A 24139-nucleotide genomic window follows, 5' to 3' on the forward strand; every position below is an offset into this window, starting at 1 on the left:
GTCGTTCACCCCGTCTGGCCTCTGTCCTGAAAACAGTGTTTTGACGAGGCCGAAGAGGAATGCGATGGGTTTTACAAGCGGATCAATGATCTGTGCTGAATGGCTGCGGATGGGCAGAGGTGGGGATTAGACGTGACGGCTCTGATCAACTCCAGAGGTTCACACTGCTGGACATTTGGCAGTTCTGACAGCGGTTGGCACAGTGATACATGGAAATAAAACACAAGAGAAGCATGAGGCAACACTGTGCTCTGAAACATGGAATACTCAAGGAATTCCTGGCAGAATTCCTGGGAACTTTTGTCTTGGTTGTAAGTAACATTTCATCTGATAAAATTGTGTTTCTGCTGGGTTGGGCTGAGTTACAGTACAAGAACCTTTCACAATAGTGCTTTATACTTTACAATGTATTTGCTTTACTGTTGATCTCACAGAGGGGACTTACATATACACTACCAGTCAACAGTTTGGACACACCTGAATGTACTATGTTTTTCATTCTCTTAAAGCCATTTTTATCTAAAGGCTTATGCTTAAATGCTTGAAATTTGTTTCTTAGACAAATAGAAATAGTGAAGTTGATGCCTATGTATGAATTTCTTTCCAAAGCCTTTGCCTTTCCATCAAGGCAAAGGGCGGCTACTTTAAAGAATCTAAAATATAAGATAGTTTTGATTTGTTTAACACTTTTTTGGTCACTGCATAATTCCATTTGTGTTATTTCATAGTTTTGATGTCTTTACTATCTATTTCTAAAATGTGTTAAATAGTAAAAATAAAGAAACGTGGTGTGTCCAAACATTTGACTGGTAGTGTATATTTCAGGTTGGTGTCGAGGTCAAGACTGTTTCATCTGATGTTCAGAAATGCTCTTTCAAAAGAGATTCAAATCACTTGAATGGATGTGGGTGTAAAGTTGTTTTTCCCTTCCTGTCTGTCTGTCAGTTGTTTGGCTGTGGCTCCGTCGCTCAGACTGTTCTCAGCCGCAACACCCTGGGCGAGCCGCTCACCGTCCACATCGGCTTCTCTGTGGGACTGATGATGGCAGTGTATGTGGCTGGTGGAGTGTCAGGTAAATATCACGCAAAGTCCCCACAGTGCCAAATACCTGTATTTAATAACAGCAGATTTCCACCCAATTTAACTCATGTGAGCCAACACACCAGACCAACTCGGGTATTTGGCATGGTATCCTAAGTTGCATGACATAAAATTCTGCATGTGCAATATAAAGTAATGAATTGTTATTGGACTTTGCAGTGATCAGTTTCCCATCCTGTTGGATATTGGCATCTCATCAAATCAACTGAAAATGGCATGTCAGTTTTAATAATATAGTAGTTAACATTAGTTTGTTGTGTGCCTTTTCAGCTTTTTTGTTGTAGTAAACAACCATGGTGGCACATAATCTATTGTTTAGTACTACAGACTCTATGATGTGTTTAATGTATTTAATTAATAAGTAACACAACCTGCACCAGAACATATAAAACAATCTCACATTATTCTCCTTTACGTGTTGTAATAGTATTAACAGTGTTATTCATACAGTTTGCAGCTTGTACTAACATAACTCTGACTGCTGGTCCAGCCATGTGCCACCTAAGGCTCCAGTGTCAGCAAGAACGTGCCAGCGCTCCTGTCCAGATTCAATGAATGTGAACTGGCCATTGATTTCTTAGCTAGCGCACACAGCCTCGTTGAGGTCGTACATAACCCAGGGCACTAAATGTCCTGCAAACTCCATTGATCATAGGCTACACTCATCTGTCTATGACAGAGACCAGACTCAGTCCCAACAAGACTGCTTCCCTCTGAGCAGAAGCTAGATCCAGTTCTACATTCAGTTCTCTAAAGGGATCGAATGGTTTTCATGAGGACAGATCACGAACAGACAATCAAACAGGTCAAAAAGCGGGCAGAATGGAATAATGTCTACACAATTTGACAAAAACGCACTGAAAAATGTTGCTTGCTTTTGTTTTTTGACTTAAACTTTGCATTTATAATGTGTGACCATTGTTCTATCTCTTTGCCATTGCACATACATAACAAAACCCAGCACCGCCCTCGGGGCTGCTCCCCTTCTGCTGTCTCTCGTAAATGTGACTGCCTAACTAATGATGGAGGGCCTGTCGCTCCAGCCTTCTCCACCCCCAGCGCCCCTCTTTCACTCTCTGCTTTGTCCTGCGTCCCAGGAGGCCATGTGAACCCTGCTGTGTCTCTGGCCATGGTTATCCTGGGCAAACTGAAGATCTGGAAGTTTCCCTTCTATGTCATTGCTCAGTTTCTCGGTGGTTTTGCTGGAGCTGCTGCAGTCTTTGGATTATACTATGGTGAATACGTCTGTTTTATTCAGCCACACATTTACTCTCCTCATGCACGCATATTAAACCGTAACAAATGAGGCATATGGTGATAGAACACATTATGGACTAGTTTCCCCAAAAACTAGTTTCCCAAAAACGTAATAACTAACATTCTTGAAAAATGAGTCTGTTTTTATGCAGCTGGCATAGTGAACATGTTTCAGCTACACAACGTCCATCGAGATTAGAGGCTAATGGACAAAAGCATTCTCCGTGTACAGTTACAGCTATTTAATTGTCAATATTTCTGTCCTCGCAGATGCTTTCATGGACTTCACCAGTGGGATTCTGTCGGTGACGGGCATCAATGCAACAGGTCACATCTTTGCTTCCTACCCTGCCAGACACCTGTCGGTCCTGGGCGGCTTCATTGATCAGGTGAGCTGTAACCCGATGACCTCCTCTCACTGCTGTCTGCTCTGGTTATACTGCCGCTCCCATTCAGCCACTAAATGCTGCCTTCTCTAGGAAATGTGGCTAATGCAAATTGATTGCCCTACTTAGTCTGAGAACACCCCCTCATCTGCTTAGTTTTGGGTCTAATGACCCATTTCCTGGCTTTCACTGGAAGGTCAAATCTATACTTAACACCCTTTTCAGTCTGTTTAGTTAAGGTGGTGCAGCCATCCAAAAATAACATGTCTGTCAGCTTGAATCTGTTGAAAACCGCATCAGGTGAACGCTTAAATTAAGTCAAATTTGTGTGAATATTCTAATGTTAATATCTACTCTGTATTTTTAATTAACAATGTAATTAAAAGTGTAATTAACAGCGGTGCTTAGAGGTAATCTTAGTTTTGGTCGCACATCTGTTCCTGTTTTGGTCCTAGTTGAGGTTCTAGTACAGGTTGCAGTTTTTCTTTAGATACTTAATAATAGTAAAAATAGATTCTAAACATGAGTAGACTGATTTCTGTTTTGGGGAGACATTCTGCCATACTGATATTTTAACTTCAGATTTTATCTGACAGTTGTTGCAATTATCTTGCTCTCATGACACCACAGAGGAAACACTGCAAATCTGATTTTTATTAGCCTAACAGCCTGGTCATTTTGTAACCATAGAGGGTAAAGCTTCATGTTGATCTGGTGATAGTCTACACTTTCATCTTTAACTTTGCAGTTTACTAAATAAAGTGATGTGCCTCTCTTCCAGGTTGTGGGGACCGGTATGCTGGTCTTGTGCATCCTGGCTATCATTGATGGGGGAAACATTGGAGCTCCCAAAGGTGTGGAGCCGCTGGCCATCGGCCTGATCATCATGGCCATCGGTGTGTCTATGGGACTGAACTGCGGCTACCCGCTGAACCCGGCCAGAGACCTGGGACCCCGGCTGTTCACTGCTGTGGCAGGATGGGGAATGGAGGTGTTCAGGTAACTGTAACAGAGACATACAGAGGAGCTTAGATTAGCATTTCATTGTTATACATCTGAGTTTTATTAACAAATTAACAAATCACAATATAGATACATTCCAAATTAGTACAAACATTATATTAGGTGGAGTATGGAAACATAAGTTCAGAGAAATCTTTGTCAGCCTGTTTCCAGCTCTTCCAAATTGGATCCCTTTATTTTTATCGACATTCACATAGTAAACCCGTTGAGTTAGACGTGTGCTGTTGGAGTGAACCAAAGGGTTATATAATGTCACATGCACCCATCAGATGCAGTCGATGCTAATGAACAGCCTCATGGCAGCAGCAGTGACCCACAGCGGCCTCACTGCCAGCTTCCTGAGTGACAGCCAGCACTGTGTGTGATTCAAGCTGCTTCTGTTGTGCTTTATTTTAACGTGATGTGTCGGCGCTCGCAGCACTGCAGACTACTGGTGGTGGATCCCGGTGGCGGGGCCCATGGTGGGGGGCGTGGTCGCCGCCGTCGTCTACTACCTCCTCATCGAGATGCACCACCACCGCCACGACGAGCCGGAGAAGCCCCACGAGGAGGAAGAGGAGGAGGAAGAGGAGGAGGACGAGGACAGCAGTCTGAAGGACAAATATGAGATGATCACCATGAGCTAAAACAAAAAACAATAACAACTTCCAGGAGTGTCTTGTACATCGTCTATCAGATTCATTGTTTTATTGTCAGTCAGGTGAATCTGGCCCAGTACATCTGCAAGGACAGGCTTACTCTCATGGGCAAACCCTTTTATAGCAGGATAGGCCGTAGTTACACTTCTGAGTGACTGAACGCTCTGCAGAGACCAGCTTTTCCAGCTCACTGGTGACACTATTAGAACACTTGAGGGTCAAACTGACAGGTAAAATAATTTAGAAAACCTTTTCGCATAGATGAAAACTGCAGCTTTTCATACACAATAAGCAGTGCAGATGCTGTTATGAAACACAGAAAACAAGCAAAAAGTTGTACTATCCTTGTAAAAAATACTTACCCGTAATTCAATCCCATACTGGACTGTGCCCTCTACTTCTTAGTTGTTTTTTTATGTTTTATGTGTCACAAAAACATGAAAATCCTGTGTGTCTTTGTTATAACTGCATATATGTGTTGTAAATATTGTGTTGTAAATATTCAATACAAATACCCTTCACTTGGATATAGTGGAAATAATAGGTATTGGAGCAATAATTGTACATGCATGAGTCAGTCTCCTTTTCAGGTATGCTCCCATTCTCTTCAGTGGTGGTATTTTGTGATGATATTACCTGTATTCACTTGAATATTCATGCTTATTTCTGTTCTAATTTGTAATTATTTTCTTTTCTTTTTTTTGCAAGTCATGAGGAATTCTCCTTCATGTTCATTAATATTTGTTACTTTTACTCAGTGTTGTTTTGCCTACATTAAAATTGATAGAAAAATCAATTTCTAGAAAGATATTTTGCTTTCTTTTTTTTTTTTTTACAATACACAGCATATTATCAGAGACTCAATTCTTATCACTCTATCAGTGGGACTCCAGCATCTATTTGATTTATCACTGTACAACGGTCAAAACACACAGTGGCTGAGTTTGTTGATGTAATCCTTGTTGCTTAGTAGCATGAACACCATTAACCCTCCAACATTTTCAGTTCCTCAGATACTGTCTAGGCTCTTAAGTCTCCTGTTTCATGAAGTGTGAGAGAGAGAGACAGTAACAGCAGACACATGAATCTTTCAGTAAACCTCCACAGCAGGAAAGCAGATTCATAGCTGCAGATTGAATACTCGCTACTAATTGGACAAGTTCTGACATGAGACGGATTATTTGTATTTAGTTGATGTTTACGCCACACAATGTCAGCTCAGAGCATTACGCTGTAAAATATTTACTGTGTATTATCCAAGCTTGTCACTCCAGTGAATGTCTTTCTGCAGAGCTAGGATCTGAGTCACACACACACACACACTGGGACGTCTGCTTTGAACTCAACCGTTAGATCTGCAGTCATTGTTGCAGAGCTGAGGATTTCAGAGGAGCGCACTGACACATGGCAAATTAATGGTAAAACACTCAGTATCTCAGTATGAGAGAGCCTTCCTGTTATCCTGTGGAGACTCTGTGGAGGGTTGGGGTCAATTCATGAATTAACTCATCAGTTCTAATTCAACTGAGGAACTGGAATTGGAAGTGGAATTTGGAAAAACCTAAAGGAAACAGAATTGGAATGGAATTGTAATTTCAGGAAGTTGCATTTAATTTAATGAAATTCTGTGAAATTCCATGTTTTTTTGTTTTGTTTTTTCTTACCAAATATCTGAGATTACACGTAATGTTATCAATACTGAATATCATAAATATTTTAATGTTAGGTAGGCTACATTGATGCATAACATGTAATTGTAATACATATTTAATGTATTTGATTTGTTCAACTGTCTTTTATTTGACTCATAATGTTTGTTTTATAATGTTCAGCAAGTCAAGACAACCTCTGTCTTAGAAGTGGAATTTAATGGAATTTAATGGAATTCAGTTCTGTTTCCTGGCATTCTAATTCAATTCCAGTTCTGATTTCTTAGAGCTGGGTGCAATTCCAATTCCAATTCCAATTCCAATTCCAATTCCAGTTCCAGTTCCAGTTCCAGTTCCAGTTCCAGTTCCAATTCCAAATCCAAATCCAACTCCAGGAATTGAATTGGAATTTACCATGCATTCTCAATTTATTTCTTGAACGGTCCGAACCCCGGTGTTCCTGGCTGTAGGCAAACTCCCAAAGGGACTCAGATGCCTTCAGAGATGCATGAAGCTACAGGAGCAGAACACCTGGCCAGGCGGAGATCTGCACTTCAACACTGCTCTCTCTGGCATATGAAGGGCTGAGGAGGCACGAGAGCAGGCAGAGAGGAGGTTCAGGTTCAGGGATCCCAGCAGCAAGGTGATGCTCTAGTGAAGCTCTCCTACTGCTGGGCCGGCCTGGAGGATATAGCGGAGGCCGCCCGTTCCTTTATCCGTGCTGCCAAGGCTTACCAGCAGCCCGGCGGGAGGGAAGAGGCCGCCGTCGCCCAACAAGAAGCTGCCAAGTGCTCAGTGCTGAGTGGAGGGTGGAGAGGCATCTGAGGGGGAAATGATAGAGCTTTAGCAGCACTGTCACCGAGACTGCAGGGAGAGTGTATCTGACACCAGCCTGAGGGGTAAAGTAGTGCGATCACATGATTATTTGTATCAGTTTGTGATATTCAATATACGATTCACGATAGCAGTTGTGGAACAGAGAGGAAAATCAGTTAGTATAGATTGTCGAAGTGCTCAATAAATGTTTGTACAGGGAAGTGATTGTAAAGCTTTTCTCTCACCCAGGACAGCTGTTGAATGACGCTCTGGGTGGATTCAGCCAGGCAGAGGCCTAGCGAGACTTCTCCATGTCCCTTTCACATCACATGGAGTATGAAGAATGCTATTCCTCTAAAGCACCTATCACTTTTAATTCAAATATGATTAACTCTAACTTTTAATTTTAAGTGTGATTCAACATCCAGCTATAGCTAGATTTGGAATTGTGTGGAATTGTGAATTGTTATCGGTCTGATTTCTACCTGTCTTGTGTATGTTGTTTGAAAGGATTACACAAGGGGAGAGTTTTGGTAACTTGGCCTATGTCTACTACCAGATGGGATGCCACCAACCAGCAGCAAAGTATTACCAGGAGGCTCTTGATTCCTTCAGAGAAGCAGGTAGCTAATGTTATCAGGAGACAAAATGAATGACCAAATTAAAAATACTGATACTGGGGAATTACTTATTTCTTTATCAGCAGGCAAAAAAGAGGAATGAAGCTCATTGTTTGTGGTTAAGAAGGCTGATCTCCCCCACAAGAACAGTCCAAGGCACTCTTCTTTGTTGAAAAGGTTGAAAAGCCTTTAATTTATGGGCTATGCCTACGCATTTCATGCCCTGATGAAGACTGTATAGCTGAAACGGGGAGATCAGCCTTCTTAACCACAAACAAAGAGCTTCATTCCCTCTTTTGCCTGTTGATATGTAAACCTTGACTCCAAAGAGCACCGTCTTTGATATCTGGTGAGCACAGCAGCGCTCCTAAGCCTCATTCTATAATAGTTATTTCTTTGCTTCCATTCTTTATTTTGCTCCACTTAGAGTATATGTTCAGGGTCAGTTGCTCATGTGTGAGAGCTGGGTGACACTCAGCAGGCCAATGCCACTCACAGTCATGCTTTGTCACTGCAAGGACAGACAAAGGTTTGCCTTGTTGGCCCTGACGTCAGCTCCTTGCACAGAGCTGAAACTCTAAATGTAGAATATTGACTCGGATTAGCAACATTGTCCTCTTTCCTCTTTACTGGCACACTGTTTCAGCCACAGAGTGACATCAGCACATGGAGCTGAATTGTGAGAAAATGGACCAAACTATCGGGGATGACAACAATGTAGACGCACGGAACGCAAATCACCGCTTGCTTCATCCAGAAAATATTGAACCAAAACTATTGTTGTGGGTGACTGTGCTAATACATGTCACACCCAGTGACTGCAGCTGAGGATCTGCATTGAAAATCAATAGCATGCCACATTGCATTGCATGTGCAGCTGCGTGCTTCCAGGATCCCACATGCTCTTTCCTATGGTTGTTACATCATCAAGTATACTCACTGGGGGAAAAACGGATCAATAGGTATAAGCAATAAATCAAAAAAATTTAGAATAACAAATAGATTAACATGTAAATTGATATTGCAAAGAGAATTATGATTTACTGTGCAGGACATTATAGCAGGCTCTCCTGTAACTGAGGAAAATACTGAACTGAGCAGTTGCAATTGCCTCTGTCATCTTCAATCAAATAGATGGTCTATTTCTGATGTAACAGAGCAAACGCAAAGATTTGGCATTTGGTTCTCAGGTTAAAACCTGTCATCAAAGATAGCTGAAGTACTGTTTTATGGAAACAGTGGAGATGAAGGGAAGTGACAGTGGCTGTGTGGTCCTGATGCTGATGACTCTCCGGGGAGCAGAGGCTGCTGCTGCTCTGCAGGGCAGGAGGCAGATGGAAACAAACCTCTGATACCAACACTTCACCCCTCGTCAGCTGCTCCCTCTGCTGTGGACGCTCTCCCACTGCATTTACCACAGCAAACCAGGTTCACGTCACAGGAATCGAACACTATAAATGATAAATTCAGCAGCAGCAGCAATGCACTTCCTAAATTCTAACCTTGGACGCTCTCCCACTGCGTTTACCAAAGAGAATAAGGCTCATTTCACAGGAATTTACATCTAATGAATTATTGCACAGGAATTTAACACTATGAATGATAAATTCGGCAGGTACACAACTTCCTAAATTGCAACCCTGCCCTTCAGGAAAGGCAGATAAACGTTTGACCTTTCTTGTCCTTCACTCTATTCCTGTCTTCTTTGCTGAATGTCCATCCATATACATTATAATTCATCCTCAGCGCTTATGTCTTAACCTCACACTTCTATCATACATGATAATTCAAGAGACTCAAGAATCATCTGTAGATCTGACCCTCGCCCTCCTTACTATTGATTACTTGTACTGCTGGTGATTGTTGCCCTCATTATAAATCACTCTGTAAAAAAAGCTTAACACCTAAAAATGTAAAACATAATGCAATCACCGTGAGTTGGCAGATCGATGTTTTAAAGGTCAGTTTTCAGGTCAGTTTTTTAAGTAGCTCCTGCTCCCTTCCCTGCCTGAGACATCTGTTTTCACAGCTAATACTGCACCAAACAGATGGGGAAAAGGCAAACAGAACACACATTACAGACAGTAAACAGGGGTCTAGTTTATTTTGAACGAGTCTTTTAATTAATGCATTTCAAGTACTCCAAAAATTACATCTCTTTGCACAATACAATTTGAAATTTTTTTTTTTTAGTAAAAATGTTCAAAGTGAACAAAAATTTCCGATACTGTATAAAACACAGTGAACATTAAAATCAGACAGTAGTATTACTTTTTAATCTTGTGTTCTTTCGGCCTACATCACCTACAACATTTCAACTCAATTTGGACATTTCAGTGCACGTTTATCTAAAAACTTTACCAAGACTACAAAATTAAAATGAAAGTAAATTTACAGGCATTATTCTTCTGCTCTTCTACCCAAACCATGCCACAGGATAACAAAGACAAAAATGAGAATGTAACATTAACTCCATCACACTGAATTGTTTTTACCATTGATGATGGTGGAGGAAAGTATCATAAGCAAACCCCATTTCAACTAGCACATATAAGAACATAAATAACTTAGAAGAGAGGAAGGTTTGTCACATATGAACATCTTTGAACAATTTACTCTGGAATTAGAATACAAAAAAGAACAGATGTATCAAAATGTAATTTTCATTTTCAAATGAAATGCAAATTTTCCCAAGTACTGTACAAGTTTACATGTAAATAATCCAGGCCAACTGGAGTGATCCAGCCTAGAAGATGAAATTTAAAAACAGCTCCACTTTGTACAGACAATCTCCATGAGGAGTATAGCGACCGTTCACCTGCCAAATTCATCTGCCATGTGAAATTAATTGTTAACTGTGAGACACACACTAGTTTTAAATCCCCTCCAGAGCCCATGTCTGTGTGATTACCACAGCCATTGGGATAGTTTGCACAGTAAGAGAGGTGTGATATTAATATTACATGCATTATTAAAACAATGATGCCAGGATAAACAAAAAAAGTCTGAAAAAAAAATATTTGTGCATAATATATAACTCAAAACCCTGTGCTGTATTAGCTGTTGTTCGCCCACCTGACAAAGCCTGTTGGTGAGTGAAATGTTTGCTTGGTGTAGGCAATGAATCACAGGGTTTTCCCATTATACATCATGTACAGATACCCATTTTCTTTCAGTTAGTGTTGATATCAATGAACAGGATCCATTTTCCGAGGGGAGGAAGAAAACACCTGAGGTCAAACAATCCCACAACAGCAATGACATCTCCTCCAATCCTGAGACTTCATCCATTTAAAGTGGCTTCAGAAACCTCGCGGGCTCTTCCTCTATCCTTATGAGATAAAAGCGGTTTACAAGTTTTAAGTTTTATGGCACGCTAATGTAAACTAACACCGAGGGCTACACTCATGAGCTCTTAAGGGGAGTCGGTCTGTGAAGAAACAGGCACCTGCAGACACCATGTTGACCAGAAGATAAGTGCACGTGGATTTAAAAACAAACCGCCAATTATCTCCTGTGACACTAGCTGTGAACACACTGCGGTGTATGTTAGTGAAGTGTGACAATACCACTGCCTTACGTTACTCCTCCATCCCTTCCAGTTGTTTTAAGACTAACATTAACAGCTGTCAAAGCAAAAAAAGTGATCAGTTGTGACATACAAATATTACAGACCTTTGTCAATTAATAGTCACATTTAATAAATGTGTCTGCATGCCCACATTGAAAAGTTCTTAGATTCATTATCTGAGGAATAATAGAATGATGTAATCTTACATTTTTTTGTACATCCACACTGGAATCATTTTTAAATTTATTTCCACACCCATGTAAACTAGCTGTATAACATTATACACTCTCACTTCTAAACTAAGCCACGGCAGCCTTCGCTTTTCCCTTGTCTTCATATCTGAACAGGTAGAATCATAATTTTTCAGTTAGTGGTTATTCATTCTTCACTATCAAAAACAAATTGGTAAAGACGATAAAAGGTGTATCCGACTAGGTGATCTTCCCTTTCTGTTCCCATGACTCTATAAAGTATCTAGCTTGTTACATGATGTGATCAGAACAAGATGTTAGCAAGACAATAAAAAAATATCAGATGAAAAGAGGGACCTTGAACAAAGAAGGCCAAAAAGTGGGATATGGTGACCTTGTTGTTCAATTTCCAAATCTAGCAACCTAACATAATTGTAAGAGGTCCACCTGATTGGACGACTGCAAAGAGAACTTGACTGGCATCAAATCCTCAACGACAGCGTCCAAGGAACTCATCACAACAGATACCTTCATTTATGTGTTAAGAGTCCTGAGAGCACTAACCAAAAAAAAACAAAACAGTAAAGAATTATACATTTACAGTAGAAGAAATAGTTTGTTTTCACTTATGATACACTTAATCTGTACAGTCACATGCAGAAGACTGTCTGCACGAGAGACCAGAGCCTGTGTCTTTTGCCATTTGAAATGTGTAAATCACAAAAGTGCCGCAAATCCCCACTGAGTGTCTCTCATTCCTGGCTAGAATGGCGAAAGAAAAGCACAGAACAATTCACCAGCAGCCACGGGCGTGTCACTCAAGAAGACGTTGCAATAGAACGAAAAACACATCACATAATGTACTAAAGCTACACATGATTCCTTAACTCCTTGGCACTCCTTAAAAAAAGAAAGAAAAAATGGTGGAAAAAGATGCCAGACCGCACTGCATTTGGAAATGGCTGATGGTTGAGTCCACTCCACAAAGAGCCAATAAAGTTGCTAGATAGAATGTTTTCTCTTTTTCACATGTCTGTTTTGTCCGTCTGGATGGAGGATAAGATGATGACTGACAACCATGTTAGGCTTTTCTTTGGATGGAGTGACGCTTTTTTTTCCCACTGTAGGCACAAGGAGGAGCCAAGGCATTGGGGAGGGGGGAGGGGCCCAGGGTCTCAGCGTCTCATCTGGCCCATCTGATAGTTCTCTCTGGGCTGACGGTGGTGCCTCTGGGGCTGGGCCTGCCGCTGAGGCTGCCTCTGGGGTTGCCGCTGGCCGGCGTGGGCTGCGTGGCCGTGCTGGTGGGAGTGGGGGTGCTGGGACTGGTGCTGCACCTGGGAGTTAGCGTGCTGCTGGGCTCGCCGCCGCTTCAAAGTGCCTGCCGGGAGAAAGGCCATTAGATACGAGCAAGTCTGTTATTTTATAGATCGATGCCGAATTCAACGCTGGGTGTTGAATCCTCTGATTGCTCTCAAAAAACAAAAAAGGTCTCATGAATATTGTAAGAGCTCAAAGGTTGTGACTTCTGCAATCCTTACTACAGGTTGCTTGTATTTGCTAATCTAGGAATTTAAACTTATTCCACTGTTGCACTCATTGTACGCTGATGTCTGTGTACATTAATTTCAGTCATCCAGGTAGTAAGATGTCCAAAAAAAAACAAACAAAAAAACAAAATCCACTGGACTGAAAATGAAGAGTTGAAGACCTTTCGCCACTCATCCGAGAGGCTTCATCAGTTCTACTTAGTGATTCTCACGTGATTTTATGGTATGAATCAACCACAGAGGTTAAATGCCGGGGAATTTCCCAGCGCTAAGCAGAATTGAAGAAGCCTCTCAGATGTCTTCAACTCATTTTAATTCAAGTAGATTTTGTTTCTTTTTTTTTGGACATTGTAAGCTGACACGTTTCTGTTTGACGGCTAAATGCCTAAAATGTAACTATAAATAAAAGTTCCCCTCCCTGGATATGTCACGCTTTCTTTGTTGATAACTAGACTCACCTGGAAGTGGTTTGGGAGGGGGCAGTTTGGGGTTACTGCTGGGAGTGTGCACACTGCAGATCTTAATGAAGCCAGCCATGAGCATGATGAGGGCGATACCCATCAACAGCACTGCCCACCAGTGGGCCTACAGAGGAGAATGAAACACAAAACCACTATCAATACACAAACACCTCGTAATAAAAACTAATCTAGCGGTCGGAATCAGATTTCAGCCAGAAGTCGATACATACCACAATCCACTCTGCAATGTTCTCATAGAGCTCAGGGTTGAAGATGGCCTTCTTTAGCCTGGCAAGCGGTCCATCTGCATCCACCAGACGGCACTTCATGAACACGTCACAGTAGCCCTTGAAGTCGTTGCAAGGCGAGCCGGCTGGCAGGGTGGTCACCTTCTTATTGAAGAACCGAGCCAGGCGCTCTGATCCTGTGCTGCTGCATGTGTTGGGATTCACTGTAAAGAAATGAGTCACAGCCGGTTAGTCACTGTGACAAGATCAAAAGGCAATGACAAAATGTCCCGGCACCTATCGCACGCTCAGCCGTCCTGGTGGGGGATTTCTTAATGAATTGGTTCGCCCAAGGTTTCTTCCATTTTTTTCCCCAATAAGGTTTTCTTGGGAGTTTTTTTTTTTCCTTGTCTCCACAAATCATCCAGATAAACCTTAAAAAATGGGTCGATTTTGAATGTGGGGAAATTTGACAATGGAGGTGTAAAAAGCAGACGACTCACTCTTCTCCATGCAGCACACATGGCAAAGCTCAGTCTCGTCTTTGCCTTCTTGGCTGGCACAGGTGCAAACCTCGAGCCCGTACTTCTCACAGATGGAGCCGGAGCAGCCCTGCGGGGGAGGAACATGAGGACAGGCCAGATCAAACACTGACTGGTATGGCTATAAGGCTGCTATAACACATGGTTCCTCCAGGTATAAAGTAGACACTCACCCCATTGAGGCAGACTTGGGTCTCTCCGTGGCAGGCGGTGAAGTTGGCCTTGGGCTCAGAGGTGGGGCACTGGGCGGTGCCTCCGTTACACATGCCTTGGTGAGCGCACTCTGACTCCTCTCTGCACTTCTCATTACGACCCTTGTAAGTGCATTCAGGAGTACAACAAGGGCCCTGGCTAGGACTAGGGAAAAAGAGACAAGGATTCACCAGGATTTATCACAAATACATGAGCAGATCTTCTTAAAGAAACAGGAATATAGCCAGGAAAACACAAGCTGAAATGATAATTAAAACATTTACACTAGGGGAGTTATGTCAAAAAAGTCACATCCATGTTAAATCAAGATAGCTTACCTGCAGACTTTGTTGGGCTTTAATTTGCACTTCTTGCTATCAGGCTGGTTGGCATCATAGCAGCACTGGTCCCTGCACTGATCGCTGTAGCCACAGTCACACTCCTCTCCCGGCTCCACCAGGCCGTTACCACAGATGGGCTGGCCAGACTCTGTTTGGGAAAGCAAACACACTCATGATGTCTGTTCCCCAAAAACTGTCAGGACAACAGAAACATCTTGTACAGACAGCTAGAAAATATAAGAGAAATCAGACATGAAAACTGTTAGTCTCACTACAAAACTAAACCAAACCCATTTGCTCAAAACAGAATATACAGTAAGAGTCGCAGCAACACCCAAGCAAACAAAACAAACTTGGTTCAAAGAGAGTCTGAGACACATGGGACTGTCCAACACAACAGTAAACCCAAACAAAAACTCTTGTCAACTGATTCGTATAAGAGCACAAATGTCAGGCGTGTCTGATATGCTGCTGCCAGGATCAACTCTCTAAATAGAGCACTGGGTCTAAAATCACCTCAGGTCATTGGCATAGGGAAAGCACAATCTGACTAATGATGTGGCTTGAATTTGCACGTCTAAGTCGGAAACCAACTTCAACATAGACAGTTAGGATAAGGGTTTAATTTACCAACTTCCAGAATAAAACCTACCGACAAAACAGTTGCCTCTCTTCTTCTCCAGCACCTGGCTGATGTTGCGCACGCTGCAGACGGAGAACTTATTGTTGTTGAGTTTGTCTCCTGATGTAGCTCTAGCATACATGATGTAATTGCCCTTCTCCTTCTTGTCTTGGCTCTTGGATTCCCCTGGGGTGCACTCAGATCCAGAGTCGTGCTGAGAGCAAGAAAAAAAAAAAATCACAGGTTAAAAGATGTAGAGAGGACAAAGTGTACCAGCCTAATAAAGCCCTTCTCACCATGCATAAGTGTGGCATATCTAACTAACTCACCGGGGATCCAAAGTTGTGGCCTACTTCATGTGCAAAAGTGATGTGTGAGACTTTTGGAGGAACGTGGGAGGCGTAGTTCTGTACAGTGATTATACCGGTGTTCAGAGACTTCTTTTTTCCATCCGAGTATAACTTGCTTTTCTCACAGATTCCTCCTGAGCTCCCTGTGAAGGAAACGTTGGAGGGAAAAGTTAGAGCGAACCTTCTTCCAACAGAAAACACAGCTACATTTGAAATGTGAAGAATTTAGCTTATTAAGAGGAGAAAATAAGACTAATGTCATAAGAATTGTTCAATTAATGTCCAAGTGACATAACGCCTTACTTCAAAACATAATGTGCCTCATATATCAACGTGTTTACATGTTGTTTGTATATTTGTGTATAAACTGTAGCCCTAATGAAATAGTACTACACATTTTTTGGCACTGCAGACGGGGGAAACATAACCTCCCAACTTAAATAAAGGATTTCCACAGTGCAGAGGGTTCAATAAAAACATCAAATTCAGCCATGTGGCACAAAAAATATCTAGTTACATTTTCAGTTTCTCTCACTTCACCACATCAGTAAGAAAGCCCAACCAATATATGATCGAGACCATAATTAAAACCTCTGGGAATCATTCATGGTAAACCACATTTGCGCATTTTCCGAGTCGATATGCAAAGCCACAATAGACTCTCATAACATTCTGAATCAGTCAGCAATTGCTTGTTATATTGGTGGTACTGGGGAAAAACTACTACTTTATTTCTTTTTCTTATTGAAACTGCAAAGAGAAACGCATATAGATAAACCACATTTACCTAAACATCATGGATGCCTTCCTAGAATGCAAATAACACTCACCATCTGGTCAAACTTATTTTTAATGTCTAAACTTCACACCTCGGGAAAACCCTTGTATTTTAACACAGTCTTGAGATATCATAAAAAACACTAATCTCATATTCAAGACCAGTGATGGACTACTTCAAAATGTTAAACTGGCAAGGCGTTAAACCCCAGGGCAATGTATGGTGCTTTGCCTACAGCCCAATCTAAAAAAATAAATAAATAAAGATATATTTTTCATCTGTTTGTTATGGAAGAATTTCTTCTTATCTTGCTTGAAAAATAAGACCCATTGTTGGCAGCTGCAGTCAATCACAGCACATCAACACCTAAAGCACGTCAGCTGTCTTTCAGTACCTGCGGGTGCTCCCACCCAGGCCAAACCCAGCACCCCGTCATCAAAGTCTCTGTCGGTGAAGACGTAGGCCAAGCAGTAGTCGTCGTGGTTCTGCTCCGAGTTCAGCTCCAGGAACTTCTCCACCCCGATGTTGGCAAAGCGGAACGGGTTGGACCGATCCCTCTCGTCGCTGGTGGTGTTGATCTACACAGGGGAGAGCGATGAGATCAGAGGGAAGACACTGACCAAATCTAAAACGTACACTTAACGCTATTCATGAAATTAAAACCAACCAACAAGAGACTCACCCTGATCCTTTTCACCATGAAACTGATGTTGCGAATGCCCATGAAGTCTGTGCCCTGATAGATGGCATCAATAGCCTTGACATGACTGGAGATCTGAAACAGCAAGAAAATACACAACACTATTGTATGTACTATGTATACAGACATGTATGTATTGTATGTGTGTATGGAGTAGGTATGTAGTTTTTATGGATGGGCAAATGCAATTGTGGAAGATAATGTGTATTTATGTGTATTTTATATAGCAGGCACTGTTGTATCCAAGACAAATTTCCTTTGGGACAATAAAGTCTATCCAATCTAATCTAACTATTCACAGACTGGAAAGAAGAAAAAGCTTCTACTGTGACTATCTAGGCACAGTTTTAGCAGCCTGAGGCATCCCACTGCTGCCTTCAATCAATCACTACTGTGTGCACCATACTGTATGAGAACGCTGAATGTATATATGCACTGATGTGGATAGTCTTCCTTCTATTGAAGGTCTCCCATTGCTCTGAATGAGAGGTGCTGCTGTTTCTCTACCTTTATGTTCTTATGTTACTGTGTTCGTTGTAAATATGCCCCTGCACCAATGTCACCACGACAAATTCCTGTACACTGATTGTACCCAAGTCAATCTAATTGTGATTCTAACAGCACCACAGTGTGTGTGTGTGTGTGTGTGTGTGTGAATTGATTGCCCTTGACTGTGTCTTACCTGTGCGATAACAGCCTCTCTGCTCTTGTAGTACTTGTAGAAGAGATGGTCAGTCTGAATGAAAAGCTGGCAGGTGTTTTTCTCAACCTGGGCCATCCTCTTCTTCCTCAGCAGCACGGGGTCACTAGAGCCGGCCTCAGCCTCCTCAGTATGGAGCTCCTGGTGTGGGGAGCAAAGGAGATGGAGAGCAGGAAATGGACAGTTAAATAAAACATATGTTGCATTCTGAGATGAACAGTGGCTAAATAAATAATGTCCAGTATTTTTAGGCCATGTTTTTCCATATGCAATGCATTCATGAATGCCTGTGCTGCTAAAAATATATGCATACAGTATTCAGACCCCTTCACTTTTTCCTCACTTTGTTGTCAAGTACAGTCAAGTGAAGTCTGTTTATTTGTCAGATACACAGCATACACAAGGTAAAGAAGAATAGAAATAGTCACAAAGATAAATAAGTTGTGTTATAGACTTGATTTAAAATGGATTTTTGCCATCAATTTACACACAATACCCCATAAAGACAAAGCAAAAACACATTTTTAGAAATTTTTGCATAACACAAAAAAATGTGGAAAAAGTGCAGGGGTCTGAAGCTACTGTTTATCACATACAAAGATATGATGGGAACAATATAATAAATAATAAAACCAAACACATTCTAGATAGCACATTAATTGGCAGCTGTCGCAGGGTTACTGTGTAAATTCACCTTGGGTGGCTCCTCCATGCCAGAGGATTGGTACTTCTTCATCCTTTCAAACACTGAGTGGTCAGCACAGCCTCCCTCTGGGCCGTACTTGTGTGGGTAGTCTGAGTGAGAGAGGGAGACACAACACTGTTCGGATTACGGGAGACAATGTTAGCTACTTAACCCCCTGAGTCACTCTATTTCTGGCACCATTCACGATCGGCTAATGGATGTACTTACACGCCACTTGAGCCTCGCATTGCTGTGTGAGCCGTTACTTTTCCTGTCGCTCTCATTAGCCATTCCTCTCACATTTCTGTTTAATTTGCCTCTCAGCCACATACTATATGTACACAGATGACTTGAAATTAGGGGATGCCAGTGTAGTGAAGTGTGCTCGGTGCTCGCTATCAGTACCAACAGTGTAAAGACCGCTTAATTGAGCCATGTAGCCTGAGAGGAAGATCCTGTTACTCAGCTAATGAGCACCCCGGGTATCTCTGTTCCCTGGGGGGATCACACCAGTCTGCCTCCATCAGCTCAGCTGGCCTACGCTCGCACTCTCCCGACCACACATTTACATATGCTTGCATCAAATCAAACATACTGTACAATTAACAGAAAACAGCCCATAGACGTATTTCTGTTCCTGGGGTTGCTGGGGACTCACTAATGTCGTCTTCATGGTAGATGACGGAGTGGAAGGGCACGTCTTTGTCCTTCAGGTATCTCTCAGCAGGCTCCACGTAGTAGGTGCCGTGGTACGTCTGGATGAAGCCCTCGAACTTGCCGTCCACTACAGAGCCGTGGCTCAGGGTGCCCTTCTCACCTGGGGAGCCACATGGCAGAGTTATTGGTCGTCTGCTACCGAAATACTTCTTACCTCAAATAATCTTCTCCTAGAAATGCCTCGGATTAATACTAATACAGGAAAATCTGCCTTCAGCTATTTTGTGCCTCATATGTGGAATACATTACAGGAAGCCCTCGGTCTAAGTACCCTCATCTCATACGCAAAGTTTCCCTCTCTTATTGCTGCATTACCACAAGTTGTGTGCGATTGCTTTTAAACATTTTAACTGTATCCTTATTTGTATGTTGCATTTAACCTATTATTAATGATTTGTACTATTTTATTACTATATTTCTTTATTTATTTTATCATCTCTATTTTTATTTGTACTTTCCTTTGTATGGATTGTAACAGGGCTAAGAGAGAAGAGGAAAGAGAGCTTGGTTTCAGAGAGTTTTCCCTGTATAAATAAAGGTTTGAATGAATTGGTGTCAGAGGACTCTCACAAGCTCAGATATCCATGTCTCAGGTCTCAGAGACCTAACTGAGACCTAACAGAGGCATAGACTGTAACTCCAGATAAAGAACATTTAGAAAACAAAAGCCTCTTCCTTTTCTCTTCCTTTTCTCACCATAGACTTCTCCTGTGTAGATATGGGAGGTATCAAAAGGAATCTCTTGTCCTGAAACGTCCACCTTCAAATCTTGGGCAAATAAGGTGGTATCCCTCTTCATTCGTAAATTAAAATGCCTGAAATGAAAGACATAAAAGTATAGGTAAAATAAAAAGACACTTTAATGCGACAACAGATAAACAAGAGTGAATTAAGTTTGTCTATCTGTTTCTGTGAGTCAATAATTTGGGGATTACAACACAGGACAGCAGTGTTGTGTATAAACAACGCAAGAAGTTTGCCTCCACAACTCCCAAAACTGTCTTCTGACCCTTTATTCATGTCACACTGAAAATGTGCCTTTGGGTTTGGGTGTGAATCCGAATTTGGCATCACTGGGAGGTAGACTATACTCATCCTGACTTTGGGGAAAAGGAAAATGCAAATGAAAGGGAAAAAGCAGGGTGAAAGCAAGGGCAATGGCTCAGCAGAAATAAAACATCTAAGCTGTTTTCTGTTACAGTATGGTGAAAAAAACTGCAGTCTTTATCTTGTAAGAGTAGCAACGGAAAAATTATGGCATCTTGAAACAATTTCTCAATTTCCCGTTGATCAAAATATGGCAAGGAAACAAAGAAGTTACACTTAGCATTGGGTCTCATGTAACACCTACACAGATTTAATTTTAAAGTGTGGACAAGTGCAAATTAAAGTGCTTATTTTGTATTTGTTCATTGGCACGTTCTGTGTTGTCAAGGTCAGCGCAAAGCAACGAGCTTAACTGCAACAAAGGGAAGCTATTTGTAAATTTTAGATCTGCTAAATATGGACAAATATGGGCATGGTGTTACACAAATATGGTACTGGATGAACAAACAAAATTCAAGCTGTACATACATTTCATGAACCACAGTTGTTTTCCGCTATGCCTTTTTGTCAAGAGAAAAAATGTAAAGTATATAGGCCTATTAAAAATTAATTTAAAAACATATCTGTGCAAGAGACCAGATTAAAGCACTCTATTCATTACTTTAGCAGCAAGATATCAGCATATTCAGGCACATTTGCACTTGTCTTTGAATGTAGGCAAAGGAAAGGTGAATGGTGTGGTACAAAGAAAATGTCAGGATGAAAATGTATCTTTAGCCTTGTTATGAATTCAAAGCAATAGAAGCAGAGGGACTTCTGCTTTTCAAAGGAACAGACATCTTCCTTCCATGTGTTTGTTTGTGCAGCTCTTATCCTTTCCCTCCCCTGTTAAGCAGCATCTGAGTTTGGGAACAGCAGGACCTGCTACAGGCAGGAAGAGCCCCGTCCTCTGCCAAGCTCCCAGCCAGATGGTCTTGACTGGGTCGATCATCCCATGGAGAATGTATACTTTCTATCAAACCACCACCACCACAGCGCTTTAAAAGGTGCCGGATCAAGCCCCATGACGAGGACTATGATCTCAAAAAATTTGATTAAATGTACGCAAGTTTCAATCAAACAGCAAATCTCTGTTAGGGCCAGTCTCTGCCTCTAATCACAAACAATGTAGGGATATGGAATAAGCTTTGCAAATACATAAACAAACACACATACATAGTTAGATCGGTAAATATATAGGCTAAATAAGTTCCCCTTCAGGCCAATATCAAGGAAAACTGACAAACCTTCCATGGGCGTGGAAATCTAAATGAAGGAACTTGTCTTCATGGGAGAGTGCCCTCTTGGCTCTCTGGTGGTTGCTGTGCACAAGCTCTGTGTCATAGGACAGACCTTCATAGTGACGGATATACTTGCTCAGGGGATTCCCATAGTGACCTGTGCGAAGAAGACAAAAACAAAAACAAAAACATGGAAAATATAAGCCTCCTTATGAAATCCAACACAGGCAACCCAAGTCTAAGGATATAATCTTTTTGTTATACATTCTAGGTTGTATCTTGGAATTTGTAACCAAAGGATTGGCTACTTGAACAATGGAGGGGGCAAAAAGATGTGTGTATATATGTATGAGTACGCACTAATCTGAAACCTACATGAAATCAGCTTATAGATGGTTTAACATACCTAGAACAGACAGAATATTAACAAAACACTAAAATCCAAGCCCAAAGTTTCTAACCGCTTCTGTAACACGGTATTTCTATCACACACACACTATCTTAATGGCAGATAGACTTAAATGTACATCACGTATTGAGAAAGATTTTTAGCGCTGATTATTCCAACTTAAACCTTAAAGAAATCTGTTTCAGTACCACTGTGTGTCAGCATAACAACTAGCCTACATTTTTGACGTGAAAGACTGGGGCATAATAGTTACATGTTGGCATTTAGGTACCAAAAACAGATCAAAATGTTTCACATGCTAATTCTTAGGTGGGTGATCGGGCAGGATGAACATGACTGATGCTGATGGGAAGCCAATATGATTTGTGCTTTAAAATTCAGCAAATTCTATGTAAGCCAAATGGATGCCAGTTTTGGATCTCTGCTCAACAACAGCCCCAAGCGTCATGACATAATTATTTCGCCACTGGAAGAGTGGGTGGTGGGCTCCGAGGAAAAGATTCTTGAGCACAATATCCACCTTACCTCCACCCATTTCACCAATCACTCTACACTCAAATAAAACCTAACAAACTCCATGTGAGAAAAACAAAACAAAACAGTAAGCAACCTTCAGAGGGGCTTAAACCGCCTTATTAAAATTACTGTGTTGAGATAGTTCACTGAGCATTTAGGCCTATTTGTGAGATCAAGTTATTGCCCCACACAAAATTAACCAAAAGGAAATATATACAAAAGATATATGGAATTTCTTTGACTTATCATTAGCTAGCTATAATTACAGGATTGTTACTATGGAAAAAGACGGGAAAGTAGACCAGGCTTCAGCTAGTTCTCAGCGCATTATGAAATATTTAAGTATGAACATTAAATTTTTCATTGAGGTGACTATGAGAAATGAAGGCCATGACTATTCTGAAGTAAGTTAATTTTTCAAGTTACTAGGCCTACCACAAATATCACTGTCAACATTCAGCAAAGATCTCCTTGATTATTGTGGTCAATTCGTTCGCATTTGAAACAGTGTCCATACCAGATTTACTCAAAAGCTAAACAAAACAACATTAATGGCTGCAACGAAATTCAGCGATCGAGCATTGGTATATAACGTTAAGCCCTCTAATGTTGCTTATGGCACACGGAATTAACCGTTACATGAAGAACAACTTTTAACTGCTACTTCCAACAAGTTTGACAAGGTAATTATATCTTAACATGACAACTATTCGGCTTACCAAGGATAAATATGGACACAACAACTGACTGTGACTTGAGACAGAAGTAGAGGGACGCTGTACACAATTTCATTTCATTGGTACAAGGAAGGTTTAAGAGCACAGTAGCCGCATATTACAGGTGTATACATAAGTCAATACGGTATTTCGCGGTTACAATAGCGCAGTTATTAAAGTATTTCATCCGAAAGCATTGTACCGTTAATTGGCAGAATAACCTCAGCCAGCTACCCAACGTCGGCCAGTGACAACACGAATCATGAAATTGTGCAAGCAAGCCTGATGTTTCACATACAACATTGGCATACTAGCGGAGGTAACGTTATGCAAGTAAACTTAGCAATTTTGTCAGAATTGGTAACGTTAGCAGCTAGCATTAGCACAAAGCTAACGTTACGTTAACCTAGTCGGCATCTCCATCTTCTCATAACAATGGCTGTCGGCGCTGTTTGCACCATAACAAACTGACACAAACCTGACAATAAAAATGATGACAGCATCTGGCAATAACTACGCAATATCGGTCTATTTCAATCAACTGAACGAATCTAAGTCAACTTTTATGCTGGTCTATCATTTGTTAGCAAGAACTAATCCAGCAAAAAGGGTGCAGTCCTCTACATAACAAGCAGGCCCTGCTCCGCTATGTTAGCTCTCTAGCTAGCTGGCTGGCTAGCCTGTGTTAGCTCGCGCTATCTTTCAGCTCCTCAGTTCCTTCATGTATTGAACAGCACTTGTAACAAATTCACTGGAGTCGCCTCACTCACCTTGGGTGTAATTTAGCAAATATACGAAGAGGAATACTTTAAGGAGAAGCATATCTGGCAAATCCATTGTTAGAGCATTGATACCGTTATCACTTTATTGTCCTACTTATATAGGCGCAGACGCCCTGTGTTTATTGCAGCTTCCTCTCATCGCCTCCTCTCTCTTCAACGCCGTGACGTCAGACGCACAACAGAGATTGGCATCCCTTCCCCCAAATGCATCCAGGCCTACATACATTACGCCCAGGCAATCAGAGCAGATTTCAGCCATAAGAGAATCCTTTCCA

General features: G+C 41.5%; 2 protein-coding genes across 3 annotated transcripts; one reads left to right on the top strand and one right to left on the bottom strand.

The window, feature by feature from the left end:
* The first annotated feature begins 80 nt into the window (after positions 1-80).
* LOC139644382 (aquaporin-9-like) lies at positions 81-5170 on the top strand. The gene is made up of 6 exons (XM_071519749.1): positions 81-311; positions 946-1072; positions 2199-2336; positions 2629-2747; positions 3526-3743; positions 4186-5170. The coding sequence occupies exons 1-6, from the start codon at positions 210-212 to the stop codon at positions 4391-4393; spliced, it is 912 nt and encodes a 303-aa protein (XP_071375850.1). The 5' UTR covers positions 81-209; the 3' UTR covers positions 4394-5170.
* Positions 5171-9747: 4577 nt separating this feature from the next.
* On the bottom strand, positions 9748-23985 carry LOC139644383 (disintegrin and metalloproteinase domain-containing protein 10-like). Of its 2 annotated transcripts, XM_071519751.1 has the most exons (17): positions 23853-23985; positions 21448-21598; positions 19811-19929; positions 19056-19214; positions 18407-18507; positions 17695-17853; positions 16995-17087; positions 16707-16890; positions 15514-15677; positions 15215-15398; positions 14560-14710; positions 14203-14386; positions 13991-14099; positions 13491-13711; positions 13258-13384; positions 12606-12630; positions 9748-12509 (listed from the first exon to the last, which is right to left on the bottom strand). In XM_071519751.1, exons 1-17 carry the CDS (start codon positions 23917-23919, stop codon positions 12428-12430), a joined length of 2280 nt encoding a protein of 759 aa, XP_071375852.1. In that variant the 5' UTR covers positions 23920-23985; the 3' UTR covers positions 9748-12427. The 2 variants fall into 2 exon arrangements, with proteins under 2 accessions (XP_071375852.1, XP_071375851.1); XM_071519750.1 differs by having other exon boundaries at positions 9748-12630.
* Between the last annotated feature and the right edge of the window lie 154 nt (positions 23986-24139).

Source organism: Centroberyx affinis, unplaced genomic scaffold (assembly GCF_046629955.1).
Source record: "Centroberyx affinis isolate AG114_WGS23_722 - 3 ecotype Tasmania unplaced genomic scaffold, CSIRO-AGI_Caff_v1 ptg000731l_1, whole genome shotgun sequence".
Classification (NCBI taxonomy): Eukaryota; Metazoa; Chordata; class Actinopteri; order Beryciformes; family Berycidae; genus Centroberyx; species Centroberyx affinis.

Coding starts and splice junctions, on each gene's coding strand:
- LOC139644383 (XM_071519750.1), bottom strand. CDS start 23,919: ATGGATTTGCCAGATATGCTTCTCCTTAAAGTATTCCTCTTCGTATAT. Junction 19,215..19,810: donor CTACACAGGAGAAGTCTATG/GTGAGAAAAGGA, acceptor GTGGCTCCCCAG/GTGAGAAGGGCACCCTGAGC. Junction 14,100..14,202: donor CCCAAGTCTGCCTCAATGGG/GTGAGTGTCTAC, acceptor CCTCCCCCGCAG/GGCTGCTCCGGCTCCATCTG.
- LOC139644382 (XM_071519749.1), top strand. CDS start 210: ATGGAAATAAAACACAAGAGAAGCATGAGGCAACACTGTGCTCTGAAA. Junction 1,073..2,198: donor TGTGGCTGGTGGAGTGTCAG/GTAAATATCACG, acceptor CCTGCGTCCCAG/GAGGCCATGTGAACCCTGCT. Junction 2,337..2,628: donor AGTCTTTGGATTATACTATG/GTGAATACGTCT, acceptor CTGTCCTCGCAG/ATGCTTTCATGGACTTCACC.